The sequence below is a fragment of the Oncorhynchus keta genome, chromosome 3, assembly GCF_023373465.1.
Source record: "Oncorhynchus keta strain PuntledgeMale-10-30-2019 chromosome 3, Oket_V2, whole genome shotgun sequence".
In the NCBI taxonomy this organism is placed as follows: Eukaryota; Metazoa; Chordata; class Actinopteri; order Salmoniformes; family Salmonidae; genus Oncorhynchus; species Oncorhynchus keta.
Window position 1 is genome coordinate 14,384,080 of NC_068423.1, and position 15,685 is coordinate 14,399,764.

The 15,685-nt window shown below is 40.6% G+C and overlaps 2 protein-coding genes across 11 annotated transcripts in view; one reads left to right on the forward strand and one right to left on the reverse strand.

Annotated features, from left to right (window-relative positions):
• The window catches only part of LOC118367247 (formin-like protein 1), a 49,100-nt gene extending 44,872 nt beyond the window's left edge, over positions 1–4,228 (forward strand). For 2 of the 8 annotated variants that reach the window (XM_035750533.2, XM_035750485.2), the window contains 8 exons: positions 234–468; positions 625–693; positions 812–919; positions 1,501–1,794; positions 2,009–2,110; positions 2,305–2,409; positions 2,537–2,654; positions 3,381–4,228. In XM_035750533.2, coding sequence (XP_035606426.1) covers positions 234–468; positions 625–693; positions 812–919; positions 1,501–1,794; positions 2,009–2,110; positions 2,305–2,409; positions 2,537–2,654; positions 3,381–3,481 — 1,132 coding nt within the window. In that variant the 3' untranslated portion in view covers positions 3,482–4,228. Of the gene's footprint in view, positions 1–233; positions 469–624; positions 694–811; positions 920–1,500; positions 1,795–2,008; positions 2,111–2,304; positions 2,410–2,536; positions 2,655–3,036; positions 3,148–3,380 lie in introns of all 8 variants that reach the window. The other 6 variants (XM_035750542.2, XM_035750562.2, XM_035750524.2 and 3 more) reach the window with 5 other exon arrangements.
• Positions 4,229–10,859: 6,631 nt separating this feature from the next.
• LOC118363362 (SRC kinase signaling inhibitor 1-like) overlaps positions 10,860–15,685 on the reverse strand; it is a 62,183-nt gene continuing 57,357 nt past the window's right edge. For all 3 annotated transcript variants that reach the window (XM_052490568.1, XM_052490565.1, XM_052490564.1), the window contains exon 20: positions 10,860–11,146. In XM_052490568.1, coding sequence (XP_052346528.1) covers positions 11,009–11,146 — 138 coding nt within the window. In that variant the 3' untranslated portion in view covers positions 10,860–11,008. The remainder of the gene's footprint in view (positions 11,147–15,685) is intronic.

A 15,685-nucleotide genomic window follows, 5' to 3' on the forward strand; every position in this document is an offset into this window, starting at 1 on the left:
TCGTTCTGCCCCTGAACAGGCAGTTAACAGTGGTTCCCAGGCCATCATTGAAAATAAGAATATGTTCTTAACTGACTTGCCTGGTTAAATAAAGGTAAAAAAAAAAGGTAAAATAAAAAAAAAAATTAATAAAAATAAAAAAAAATGAGGAGGATGGTCCTCCCCTTCCTTCTCTGAGAAACCTCCACTGTTGTACATAACCCTTGACCCCCCTCCCACCCACACACACACAGGTATAACCAGGAAGCTCTGAGCCTGGACTTCCTGGAGCTGCTGGAGCGTTTCATCCCCTCAGAGTACGAAGTCAAGCTCATCCAGAACTACGAGCGAGAAGGGAGGCCCCTGGACGAGCTCCCCGAGGAGGACCGCTTTATGGTGCGCTTTGGCAAGATCCCACGGCTAGCCCAGCGCATCAGCACACTCACCTTCATGGGCAACTTCCCCGAGAGCATCCAGCTCATCCAGCCGGTCAGTAGAAAACACTAAAAACAATGTTATTTCAAAATGGTTTCAATGTTATTTCAATGTTTTTGTCATGGACAGTAGTTGGGTGTGCAAAGCTTCTCCATAATATTATTACATTATTATTCACCATAATAATGTACGTTCCCATCTCTCCAATAGCAACTCAACGCAATCATCGCTGCCTCAATGTCAATCAAGTCCTCTAGCAAGCTGAAGAAGATCCTTGAGGTACTGTAGAAGACAGCGCTTTTGATATACTGCATGGATGGTTTGTGTTCAATTGGTTAGTTTTGTATGGTTACACAGCATTGGTGTGTCCGTTTGGTGTGCCTCTTCTGTCCCTAAGATCATCCTAGCCTTTGGAAACTACATGAACAGCAGCAAGAGAGGAGCAGCCTACGGGTTCCGCCTGCAGAGTCTCGACTTGGTGGGAAAGACTTCAAGCAGACATACTGTATTTATCAACCAAATCTTAGAGGCTCATTTTGTGTTCCTTTTCCCACGACAAGGCACATTGCTCTGGTACTCCAACCCAAGTCCATAAAATTCACTTGGGTTAGCAGAATGTCGTTTTAGCACAGCATCACATTTATTATCTACAGTAATTATTCAAATGAGACTCCACCTCAGTGAGAGATCCAGAGATAACCGATTTTGACAGGCCTTCTCTGAATCAGCCACAGTGACTGAATGACTAGAACACTAAGGTGGAGCTGGGGAGTGTGCCTCTTAACTCAAATTATTGCTGAAGATAATTAATGACAGGCAGAGTTACCCAAATCATCAATTAACTTCAAAGTTGATTCCATTGGAGACTGCATCATCCGGATGGGTCACATCTTATTTCAAATTTGTATGGAGTACTGTATCCCTTGATTTTCATTATCTGATCCCAGATCTGTATGTGCTTTCGCCAACTACCTCTGACTACCACTGTCACAAAGCAAATACAGGTCTGGGATCAGGCTAACCTTTTCACATTGTATCCTTTTCTCCATTGGTTGCCTCTAAATATATGGCTCTGGTTCAATCTAGCTCTTAGACACTAAGTCCACAGACCGGAAACAGACTCTGCTGCACTTCATAGTGAGCATCATCCAGGAGAAATACCCTGAGCTCCAAGCCTTCCACAGCGAGCTGCACTTCATGGACAAGGCTGCTCTGGTGTCCCTGGATAGCATTCTGCAGGACGTGTGTGCCCTGGAGAGGGGCATGGAGGTAACCAGGAAAGAGTTTGCCGTACAGGAAGACAACCCTGTGCTGCAGGATTTCCTCACCAGCAACAATGACCTGCTGGACTCTGTAGTAGAAGATGGCAAGACTGCCCAGGTCAATTATCCCTACTAAATATAGAATATTGTAGAATGAAAAAATGTCCAAATGTACAGCCTACTAAATGGGGCTAACTTAGTAATGGTTTAATGATGCTAGAATAAATGAATTTAGGAGAGGGTGATAATATTTGTATAACATGAGTACTACTGCTACAGAAAACAATGATGTACAGTATAATGAAGGTCTGATCCTTTTTTTCTCCTGTTAGGATGTGTATGAATCAGCAGTGGAGTACTTTGGAGAGAACCCTAAAACCACACCTCCCTCCATGTTCTTCCCTGTCTTCGTGAGGTTCATCAAGGCCTATAAGGTTAGCCACCACATTGATGAATTACATTTATTCATTGATTAAATGTATTCATATAGCCGACATTAAAAAAAAAAGGTAAGGTCATGTATCGACATAGTAGACGGTGCTGAGCTCTTTGCTACACATCAAACAGTAACTGTTGTACTAATGTGACAGTGTACCATACATAAATGTTATTTTTCTGGTCCCGGCAGCAAGCAGAGCAGGAGAATGAGCAGAGGAAAAAGCAGGATGTGTTGTCCAGAGAAGGGAGAACAGGGCCACCGACGACATCAGCGAAGCCTGAAATACCACAGAAGGTAGTCGGTGACACATTAGCAACGACGCAATAGAACACAAAGAGAGTTGACCTACTCTGTTTACCCTCAAAACATGTATCATTTTGATTTTGACCCCCAACACCTTTTGGCTGCCCTTTGACCCCAGCAGGTACCTATGATGCCCAAGCTGCCCCAGATGGACCTGATAGCAGAGCTGAAGAGGCGGCAGGTGATCCCCCTGGTCCGGGAGGGCAAGGATGGAGCCATCGAGGACATCATCACAGGTGGGCCTTGTGGGGTCAGGGGTCAAGGTCTCCCATACAGTGTATGTCTGCTGTGTATGTGTAATATAATGAATATACAATTCTGAAATTAAACTAAAGCAGTAGCTGTGATATACACTTGTAGAAATGTACAGTATGATAATGCTTGTTTTTCTGCACAATTTTTCTGCAATTTTTCGCCATCCTCCATTTTCACAAATACATTATAACTATCATCATGCAATGTCCACTACCACGTCTACTCATACCCTTTCACCTTATCCGTTTATTCCCTTTTTCACTCCTTTTTTCATGTCGTTCCCACTCATGCCCATGGGCATATGTCTCTCCTTCACCCTCTTCTCTCTTTCTTTATCTCTCTCTCTCTCTCTGGGGTTTTCAGCTCTAAAGGCTGTGCCCTTCACAGCTCGCTCTGGCAAGCGCTCCTCTCGCCTCTTCTGCGACTCTGGCTTCAGTGATGAGAGCCCCACATAATCCCCTCGGAAGTGTGTAGGTCTGTCTTTCGCTCTCTATGGAGGTGTCTATGACTCCTGTGCAGCACTTTCCCTGTCTGTGGATATCTCTGTTTCTCTCGGTCTCTTGGTGCAGTTGTCGGTCTGTGTTGGTCTGTCTGTGTCAGTCTGTTTGTGGTTGTGGGCAGGTGTCAGTACCAAAGCATGCTTAGACCAGTCCTGTTCCAGGTTGTGGTCTCACAGTGTTGTTGCCATCCATCATCTCTCATGCTAGACCTGAGGAACCAGCCGTACAGGCGGACAGACGGGTCCCGAGTCAGCGCCAAGTGGAAGCCCGGGCAAAAGCTCCAAGTCTCCTCCGATATTTCCCTGTGAAAGCACACACACTCGCGCTCCTTTCAAACAATCACTCTCATTTCATTTCATGGATATAGAGTGCACACAAACTTGAAATATCTCCCTAGACTTAACCCAGCACTGCAGGTGATTGGTTCTACCTGTGGTTCAGCCCACAACAAACCTCACTGTTGACTGCCTGCTCTCTAAATACAGCTTCAGGTATATTAGATTGTGAGGTGCTGTTTCCTAATATAATAATGTTTCCTAATATAACTCTCTGATCCCCAACAAAACACCTACAGTAAACACACTATATTTCCCTGTAAAAACATCCTCTTTCTACATACTGCTAAAGGAGTAAGGGCTTGGCCATGAATGGACTACAGTTCAACGGCACGATTTCAATGAGAATCACCCTCATTCTCTACTATCTTCATTAGAGGTTTTGGACATGTTTAAAGCAGATTGAACACTGGGTCTGTGTATATAACCATTAGTAAAAGCTAGACAAGACCCGACATTTGTTTGTCATATTAATAGCTTATTCTATTTGTGGTACTCAGACGGCTGCAAACTGTCAATCCCAATAACTGCCGCATCTGGTGTAAAAGCATGATGACCTGTCCTTTTGTCCTAGCGCTAGTAGGATTACAACAGCTCAGGACGGAGTTTAGAACAAGATTTGTACTATATTTAAATTATTTTTAATATAGAAGTGTGTGGATAACCTTTTTCTTTGTTTCACTATTTTGGGTTTGAACTAATAAATATTTTATACGGCGATTGTCTGCTACTTTATTCGTGACGTCAGAAGTCATGAGACATGAACTGGGTTTAGAGTTCTACAGAGACTGAATGAATTTGAATCGAGTCCTTTCATGTACAAGAGGATCACTTTTATTCTCACAAAAACACAACAGGAAGGTACAAAAGCAGCGGTCTGTTAAGTACCATAGTTGACTTTCTCACAACAAGCAGCAATGGTTCTTTGAATTACATAGAATTGGCATAGCATTTGCACTGTTAGTTGGTCTTTAACATTCATACTATGTTACTTCACCATTCTTCTTCAGTACTCACAAACAACACTTATCTCACACAGCAAGCATCACTCTCAGAATAACAGTAGTTTTGCGCTTCAATATTTGACCCTCTTTTTCTTTACATTAACGTTGACAGTAAAATGGGTCTTGACCGACCTTGTTGCACATGATACAAAATCTATTGTCCTGTACCGTGTTTGATCTAACATACACTGAGAGTTATACAGTAGAGTTATTCACAGAAGTAACAGAACCTTTCGTCATCCCAGCGTGCAAATTCCAGGAATGTACAGTACGTGCATGCTGTTTGGATTACATTCCTCTAAAAAAAAAATTTACAAAAAAAAATCACATACAAATCCATAGAGGTAACATATTTTCTGTCTATGTACATGATTTATAACACCCACAGACGACCTCCAACAACCGTACATTCATCATGAAACCATATTGGACGTAGTATTTTTTTAAACCTTAATTTAATTACAATAGAAGAAGAGAGTTGTGGGTAGTCGTCAGTGAGTACTTGTAAAGAGGGATGAGGAAATGTGCTCTCTATTTCTTTCTTCCCCTCTCCCTCTATCCGTGCCAGTTGGGTGAAATGCTACTGTGAGTAGATGACAACCCTTCCTCATTTATTTCTATCGGGAGAGTCTGTCGTTTCCTAAACAAGACTCCCAAAAGTTTCCGATGTTTTTTTTCACTGCATGTATTTCTTTGTAATCCTGCCATGAATCAAATGAATCTATGACAAGAAATTATAGTAACAATGTGTTCAATGGTCTAAGTAGTTAGTCAGGAACCAAAACAATGACAAGAAAAAACTAAACACACATTCATAAACTCATTTACAGAATACATGTATCTAAAATGTGGTTATGAAGCCTCTTTTCAAGTATAAAAATACAAAAATTCTTGATTATATAAAACATAGACGGACGATTTGATTTTGTACATGATATGATCTCTGCAAACAATAGCTATCAGGTAGTGTACTATTTTCTCACAATATACTGTATATCTGATATGATTTAGATTATTCTGAGGTTAATTACATGGTCTTCATTTTCATTAGCTCTCATTTCTATATTTAAGATAAATAATACATTATATTCATGTCTATGATTTAACATTGTATCATGTCCAGTAATGTATATGTTTTGTGCCAGTGCTATATATTAGTGCACAGAGTCTTTCCGTGGCAAAACGTCGACACTTTCCTCAAGCAATACGTCAGACAGCAGATAACCCTTCATAGTTTTTTGTGTAAATCTTCATAATGCAGTGACAATGATGACAAGCTGGCTAGTGTATAAAACTGTGCTAATGTTTACTGTGACATTCCAGGATAAATATGTATTCAATTTACAACATTTGGGTGTCAGAAGTGAGATCCTGTGCTGAATCTGGTTGTCACCCATATTAGCGTCAGTGTTTATCCCAGTACTTAAACTGACCATGATAGCAAAGGATAAAAGCAGTTCCCCTCGGGAACTGGAAAAAGACCACATTTTACTCAAATGATCTCCATCTCAGCTCCAAACCTAGCCTAATGCAATAGGGAGGCTGTGAAACGCAGTCGGCAGGTTATTCCTTTGTATTCTCTCATTTGTAAAGGGTTCTAACAGTGTTTTAAGATCACATTTAGTTTCCCAGTTCTTTGCACTTATCTGGTGACCCCTTTCAGATACAGACAGACAAGTCAAGAGCTACTGTCTTAGTCATTAATTATCTTCCAGCTTCCATATGCATCTATTTGGCCACATGGGGTGCTATGCTACAGCCAGTGCTGCGGCCCTCTGTATTTCCCCCGATTGGCCACAGGGGACGCTGTGTTCAGCGCATCAGTCGTCAGGCTCGTGTCGAGATCAGAGCATTGTGGCTGTCACTAAGCTGAGCGTAGGCAGAGCTGGAGAAGTGATGCTGTGATCAGTACGGCACTGCTGTCAGAGCTTGAGGACGGGCAATCTGTCTTGATTTAGCTTCCTCACAGTGGGGATGAGAGGAAGGGGAGTTGGGAGGGGAGAGGAAAGGAAGGGGTGAAGTGAGAAGAGGAAATGAAATAAGTATTGAGAGATGAGAAGAAGAGAGGAAGACGTAGAGGAGGATAGGAATATGGACTATGCAACGGGGGAGCTATAATGGAGAACTATGTAATAGAGTGCATGCTATACCTATAAAAAAAATGTAGCAGAGGATAATAGGCGTTCCAATATTATATGATCTTTATAAGTGAAGGTGGAACTCTACTTTCACCCTGGTTAACCCTAGGCATACTTTCTTACTCTGCGATTGGTCGATTACGTTTTTGTTTGTACTTCTGCCCTCGGCTGCTGGCTAGTTGGGATACATAAAGGGGGCTAAAATCAAAAGCTATGATTGGCCGTTAGCATCAACCAAGCAATGCTCACTCCGAAACAACACACATTTTCAATGAATTCGTCCTGTCTGAAACAGTTAAGATGCTTTCTTTGTCCAGACAGTGGGCTGCCTGCCAGACTAAATGGACTGATCTGAATGGCACCTACAGGGGTTTCTCCATAGAGCCATGGAGACCCAAACAAACCCCAGGAAAGGGAAGATGGCGCTGAGCCTGTCTCGCTGACTCATCAAGCTTGATTTGATGCCAACACTAATGAATTACCATTACCTTTAGCGAACAAGAGATTTCCTCCTCCGGTTAGATGTCTATGGGCCCCCACACAGCTGCCACATTCGTTTACACATCCAACCATTCAACGGGGCAAAAGGATTAGGGGGACAAACAAGACAAATGCCCAAGATGAACAACGAAGACCTCCTATTAAGCCGAGACCATGTACAAAGGGAGGTAGGAGAAGAGAGAAGAGGAGAGGAGAGGGGAGGCATGCCTTTAAAGATGCCAAGAGAGCTGGTTGCGTTGATGTCGATTTAGATCAATGTCAGCCCTGTCTGGCTATGTTTTCCTTATGTGTCCTTGGGAGGTCCACTTCTCACAGTGAGATAGACTGGGTGGGATGAAGAGCAGTGGAAGACTACATCAGCTTTGGTCTACATGGAGGATGGAATTTCATAGATACAGGCTGTATCTTCAGGTGGGGAAAGGGAGGGGCAATTGGTAATTATGAAAGGAGAGATAGAGACAAAAATTGGTACAGCAATTTTGACAATCTTTGTAGTCTGAAAAAGGTATGGGAATGTATCGTTGACATCAGCTTGTGTCAAATCAATAGGGACATGATCCTCATCTTTGCCTCAAGGGACACCAGGACATCTGTGGCTCTTGGGGGCTGTATCGTGAATAGCCTGTACAAGGACAGGAAGAGACAGGTGTGCCATCGCTCTCAAGAGATTGAGGGAATCCCACGAGAGCCTCTATTCCCCAGATAATGCGCATTAACGCCAAAATCATCCATTCAGGGACACACAAAAAGTCCACCTGTTCAAGCTAGATAAAGAGGATAGTCATTGCCTGTTGGCAGTCTTTCTGGACAGCTATTGGAACAGTGAATGTAGCTAGCGCTGTGTAGTGTGTATGTCCACACAATGTCCTGATGTATCAAATAGTATAATGCCAACTAAGCCTTTTTGATCAGATAACCCTAGGCATTCATATGTTGTGCACACACAAACTTCACTTCTGTTGATTTTAACATTGCCAATTTTTCAGCTTGTGCATATTCTCCCCTCGGGATAAAATGAAGGGAAAAAACATGTTTACATTGTGGTAGAGTCTTGGTTAAATCCTATTGGTTCAAAATGACCTCGTTTGTTCATGTCTGAAGCAGTCATGTATTGTTGAAAGAATGAACCTAACATGATGCATTACAGTACACAAAATGGCCTACGCATGAGGTTTTATTTTACCCACACTGTACATACAGGTCACATATAGTAGATGCATGTTTGTCCAATATATTCAGCTGACTCCAACATATATTTATTCATATTATTTGCATATGTTAAACATACAGTTGAACAGGTCTTTTGTTTGTTTGATCACAGACAGTTCACTACATTTCACTGACCTAGTTGCCTATTTATATATATATACCTTGTTGCCTATTTATATATATATATATTTATTTATCTATTTATTTATTTATATATATATATACAGTGGGGCAAAAAAGTATTTAGTCAGCCACCAATTGTGCAAGTTCTCCCACTTAAAAAGATGAGAGAGGCCTGTAATTTTCATCATAGGTACACTTCAACTATGACAGACAAAATGAGAAGAAAAGAAATCCAGAAAATCACATTGTAGGATTTGTTATTAATTTATTTGCAAATTATGGTGGAAAATAAGTATTTGGTCACCTACAAACAAGCAAGATTTCTGGCTCTCACAGACCTGTAACTTCTTCTTCAAGAGGCTCCTCTGTCCTCCACTCATTACTTGTATTAATGGCAGGTGTTTGAACTTGTTATCAGTATAAAAGACACCTGTCCACAACATTCACACTCCAAACTGTCTTCCATTTCCTAATAATTGCTCCCACAGTTGATTTCTTCAAACCAAGCTGCTTACCTATTGCAGATTCAGTCTTCCCAGCCTGGTGCAGGTCTACAATTTTGTTTCTGGTGTCCTTTGACAGCTCTTTGGTCTTGGCTATAGTGGAGTTTGGAGTGTGACTGTTTGAGGTTGTGGGTCTTTTATACTGATAACAAGTTCAAACAGGTGCCATTAATACAAGTAACAAGTGGAGGACAGAGCAGGCTCTTGAAGAAGAAGTTACAGGTCTGTGAGAGCCAGAAATCTTGCTTGTTTGTAGGTGACCAAATACTTTTTTTCCACCATAATTTGCAAATAAATAAATAAATAATCCTACAAAGTGATTGTCTGGATTTTTTTTTTCATTTTGTCTGTCATAGTTGAAGTGTACCTATGATGAAAATTACAGGCCACTCTCATCTTTTTAAGTGGGAGAACTTGCACAATTGATGGCTGACTAAATGCTTTTTTGCCCCACTGTACTACCGTTCAAAAGTTTGGGGTCACTTATAAATGTCCTTGTTTTTGAAAGAAAAACACATATTCTGCCCATTAAAATAACATCAGATTGATCAGAAATACAGTGTAGACATTGATAATGTTGTAAATGACTATTGTAGCTGGAAACGGCTGTTTTTTATGGAATATCTACATAGGCGTACAGAGGCCCATTATCAGCAACCATCACTCCTGTGTTCCAATTGCACGTTGTGTTAGCTAATACAAGTTTATAATTTTAAAAGGCTAATTGATCATTAGAAATTCTGTTTGCATTTATGTTAGCATAGCTGAAAACTGTTGGTGTGATTAAAGAAGCAATAAAACTGGTCTTCTTTAGACTATATGAGTATCCGGAGCATCAGCATTTGTGGGTTCGATTACAGGCTCCAAACGGCCAGAAACAAAGAACTTTCTTCTGAAACTCGTCAGTCTATTCTTGTTCTGAGAAATTAAGGATATTCCATGCGAGAAATTGCCAAGAAACTGAAGATCTCGTACAACGCTGTGTACTACTCCCTTCACAGAACAGCGGAAACTGTCTCTAACCAGAATAGAAAGAGTGGGAGGCCTCGGTGCACAACTGAGCAAGAGGACAAGTACATTAGAGAAATTGCCAAGAAACTGAAGTGTCTAGTTTGAGAAACAGACGCCTCACAAGTCCTCAACTGGCAGCTTCATTAAATAGTACCCGCAAAACACCAGTCTCGATGTCAACAGTGGAGGCAACTCTGGGATGCTGGCCTTCTAGGCAGAGCTCCTCTGTCCAGTATCTGTGTTCTTTTGCCCATCTGAATCTTTTCTTTTTATTGGTCAGTCTGAGATATGGCTTTTTCTTTACAACTCAGAGTCCTGGAGTCGCCTCTTCACTGTTGACGTTGAGACTAATGTTTTGCGGGTACTATTTAATGAAGCTGCCAGTTGAGGACTTGTGAGGCATCTGTTTCTCAAACTAGACACTTCAATTTCTTGTCAATTTCTCGCATGGAATAGCCTTCATTTCTCAGAACAAGAATAGACTGATGAGTTTCAGAAGGAAGTTATTTGTTTCTGGCCATTTGGAGCCTGTAATCGAACCCACAAATGCTGATGCTCCAGATACTCAACTAGTCTAAAGAAGGCCAGTTTTATTGCTTCTTTAATTAGAATAACAGTGTTCAGCTGTGCAAACAGAATTGCAAAATGGTTTTCTAATGATGAATTAGCCTTTTAAAATTATAAACTTGGATTAGCTAACACAACGTGCCATTGGAACACAGGAGTGATGGTTGCTGACAATGGGCCTCTGTAAACCTATGAAGATATTCAATTTTTAAAAATTTGCCGTTTCCAGCTACAATAGTCATTTACAACATTAACCATGTCTACATTGTGTCTGATCAATTTGATGTTATTTAAAAGGCCACAAAATGTGCTTTTCTTTCAAAAACAAGGACATTTCTAAGTGACCCCAAACTTTTGAATGGTAGTATATATATATATATATATATATAGAGCGAGAGACGAAAGGGAGAGAGAGAGTACCAGTCAAAAGTTTGGACACACCCACTAATCCAAGGGTTTTTCTATATTTTTACCATTGTGATTGTGGATTGTGGAGACCAGGTCATCTGATGCAGCACCATCACTCTCCTTCTTGGTCAAATAGCCCTTACACAGCCTGGAGGTGTGTTTTGGGTCATTGTCCTGTTGAAAAACAAATGATAGTCCCACTAAGTGCAAACTAGATGGGATGGCATATCGCTGCAGAATACTGTGGAAGCCATGCTCTTTAAGTGTGCCTTGAATTCTAAATCAACACCAGCGAAGCACCCCACACCATCACACCTCCTCCTCCATGCTTCACAGTGGGAATCACACATGCAGAGATCATCCATTCACCTACGTCTCATACATTCATCTGCGTCTCACAAAGACACGGCGGTTGGAACTAAAAATGTCAAATTTGGACTCATCAGACCAAAGGACAGATTTCCACCAGTCTAATGTCTATTGCTCGTGTTTCTTGACTCAAGCAAGTCTCTTCTTATTATTGGTGTCCTTTAGTAGTGGTTTCTTTGCAGCAATTCAAACATGGGGTGGCAGGGTAGCCTAGTGGTTAGAGTGTTGGACTAGTAACCGGAAGGTTGCAAGCTTACAAGGCAGTTAACCCACTGTTCCCAGGCTGTCATTGAAAATAAGAATTTGTTCTTAACTGACTTGCCTGGTTAAATAAATGTAAAATAAAGTAAAAAAATGAATGCCTGATTCACACAGTCTTCTCTGAACAGTTGATGTTGAGATGTGTCTGTTACTTGAACTCTGTGAAGCATTTATTTGGGCTTCAGTCTGATGTGCAGTTAACTCTAGTGAACGTATCCTCTGTAGCGGTCCTCATGAGAGCCAGTTTCATCATAGCGCTTGATGTTTTTTGCGACTGCACTTGAAGAAACTTTAAAAGTTCTTGACATTTTCCATATTGACTGACCTTCATGTCTTAAAGTAATGATGGACAGTCGTTTCTCTTTGCTTGTTTGAGCTGTTCTTGTCATAATTTGGAATTAGTCTTTTACCAAATAACGGCTATTTTCTGTATACCACCCCTACCTTGTCACTACACAAATTATTGGCTCAAATGCATTTAGAAAGATAGAAATTACACAAATAAACTTGTAACAAGGCACACCTGTTAATTTAAATGCATTCCAGTTGACTAACTCATGAAGCTGGTTGACAGAATGCTAAGAGTGTGCAAAGCTTTCATCGAGGCAAAGGGTGGCTACTTTGAAGAATCTCAAATGTAAAATATATTATTTTGGTTACAACATGATTCCATATGTGTTATTTCATAGTTTTGATGTCTTTACTATTATTCTACAATGTATTAAAAATTTAAATTAAGAAAAACCCTTGATTGAGTAGGTGTGTCCAAACTTTTGACTGGTACTGTAAATATATATATGTTTTACTGTATGCTACAAACCCCATACATTGAATTAAATGTCAGGTCAGACATATAATATAATACATCATCAGCACCATGAGAGGACTCACTCTTGTAATGAGTGTAATCTGTAAAAAATAAAAAAAATAAATTAAAACATAAAGTTAACTGTGAGGATTTGAATGCATAGTGTAATGATACGAATTAACGGCATCCGCAGACTCAGAGGGCGTATCTGGTCATCACAAAAGGCAGATGCGGAAGGAAGGCGCACTTGGAGGCAAACGCAATCTCACACAATTTAGTGGTTTCCAGCAAACAGCAAAACTAGACATGAATACTTGGGTTGTATTTCTCCAGGAAGTACCATACACTGCCCAGATTGCTCCACTGTGTCAAATAGAGGTTGACATTAGAGTGACCACATAACCCGGATTGTGCGGGACAGTCCCGCATTTTGGTGATTTGCTCATTCAACATATTTGCTGCTATTCCACTCAATCTCGTTTTAAAAGTCTCCCATCCTAACTGTTTTACATTCCCTGAGACCAACCAGAAATGTTTCCATGGACAAATATTTGCAGATTTTGTGGTCTATCGTTTATGCATCACAAAATGTTGCGAAGGCAATTGAGTAGGCTAGGTACGTTTCAATTGCTCATTCGATGCGAGGACTGCAGGGGGGTAGTGTTACTAAAACTTCCCACATTAGTGCCTGTTTAGTTAAGTGATAATGCCAGAGAAGCCGATGTCTGGTGGATATATTGGCACAGATGTTGTAACCAGTGCCAGTATAACCTCCAAACACGGGCTTTGAGGGTATTGCAACTTTTATACAACCGGATTACCAACAAATTCAAATAATGATTCACATATATTCATTAAAAACTTTATTTTGAAAAATGTATTCATACTATTTCATCCTTCCACGAGATATAGTCCCGACACAAATCTAGGATTGGTACCCAAGCCAGCTGGTTGTTCATTCTATCATTTATCACTTATGGGGCGGCAGGGTAGCCTAGTGGTTAGAGTGTTGGATTAGTAACCAGAAGGTTGCAAATTCAAATCCCCGAGCTGACAAAGTACAAATCTGTCGTTCTGCCCCTGAACAGGCAGTTAACCCACTGTTCCCAGGCTGTCATTGAAAATAAGAATTTGTTCTTAACTGACTTGCCTAGTTAAAAAAATAGACATTTGTGTTGCCAGTCGACCTAGTCATTAAATATTTTTGTTCTAGATCTATGGACGCGACCCAGGTCCTCCATTCTAAATGTTCTGTTGCCATGGTGCTGGATACGTTCTTATCCCTTGCTTGCTAGCTAGTCAACTTTGGCTAACACAGCCACGTCAAACAGTGCAGCCAGAATAACAGCAATTGTTTCAATATTGAAATTCGATCTCCAGCTGTCCTATGGCAATGAACGTGTCGGGAGTTGGGACAAGACAAGATAGGCTAGCAGCTTTTCTCAGCCAGTCGAAATCATGAATCAGCATAATAATTCAAAGAAATGTCAATAGAAAAACATGAAATAAAGCTAGTTTGCTGTCATTCCAGCTTCGGTTTTAAGTGATTGTGTTAGCTGTGTAATTGGCTATCTCTTCTGAACAGTGGCCTGGCGAGAGAGAAAATGTTCTATGCCAGGTGAAATTGCACATCATTCGCTCATTGTAATGGATGTTTTTTTTATCACGAGAAAACCGTTTAAACAAACGCAAATGCAGCTACTTCGCTGTTATTCTGGCTGCACTGTTTGACATGACTGTGTTAGCCAACGATGGCTAGCTTGCAAGCAAGGGATAAGAACGTATCCAGCACCATGGCAACATACCATTTAGAACGAATGACTGGCTCGTGTCTATAGATTTAGAACAAAAAGACTTAACGACTAGGTCGGGGTCTCTTTGCAATCGAACCGATAGAACGAACGATCATCCGGTTTTCGTAGCAACCCTGGATTTGTGTTGGGACTATATCTCATGGAAGGATGAAATAGTATGAATAAATAACGGTTTTAATGAAAATATGTCAATCATTATTTGAATATGTTGGTAACCTGTTATATAAAAGTGATAATGCTCTTGAAGTCGGTGTTTGGAGTACATATCACTTTAATAATGTTTACATACTGCTTTACTCATCTCATATGTATATACTGTATTCTATTCTACTGTAATTTAGTCAATGCCACTTCGACATTGCTCGTCCTAATATCTAAATATGTCTTAATTCCATTATTTTACTTTTAGATTTGTGTGTATTGTTGTGAATCCTAAATGTGTGTATGTGACCAATAAAATGTGATTTGATATTGACACGGTTTGCCGGCCCTCGACAACACAAGTGCCAATATATCCTCCAAACATCGGCTTCTCGGGTATTATGACTTAAGTATAACCTTACTGTTACACCAAAAACACCACCTCATTTCTTATGAGATTTTAGGATGGCTAGCTAAATAGCAAAACAAATGTTATCACGAGGTCAAAACTCAACAGCGATCGCCACTAGGCAGAATGTGCTTTGATTGAAACAAAATACAGGAATGCTATATAGTTTGTCACCACCTTCTGCTCTAATTTGCTCATTAAACAGTAATTCAAGAAGATCGAAATGCATATTCCCATTAAACTGATTGAGATCAAATGATTGGCATGCAGACACAGTCTGAACATTTCAATAGTAAAACGTGAAGAATTATCATTCATGATTGACAGTGATGATGCCATGGCCTATTTTGAAATTAGGCATGTCTAAATTAGGTATGCCTAACTTAGTGTTTGAGGGTTTTAAAAATATCAAATATTCTTGTGACAATATTTGTAAAAAAAAAAAGTGAACTACAGCATGAGCGGGAAGGGGATTTCTGTGGGGGGGCTACACTGTCCCGCAAATGTCCCACAAAATAGTCTTGTTGTCCCACATTTGGGTATTTTAAATGTGGTCACCCCTGTTAGCCGTGTGCTAACTACTCTATTCGCTAATGGGCCTTGTTGTGAAGAGCACTGACCTCTCTGGGATGTCATCTTCTGTACTTGTATGAAAACCAAATGGTGTCTGACTCCTTTCGCTTTCACCCCAAACAGTGAGGTATGGTTTGTGCTCTGGCTAAAACATTGTGCTTCACCAAAATGGATGCTATTACAGCTTTGGTGGTGGATGAGATGCATTCTCCCCACATAAGGTACAAAGCTTTAAGATCTGATCAAAGATGCATGTACAGGTGCATCAATCCAGCCTAGTTGAACCATGGCAAAATCTGGGTGGTTTTCACTCTGAAAGTCAGCCTTTTGAACTTCAA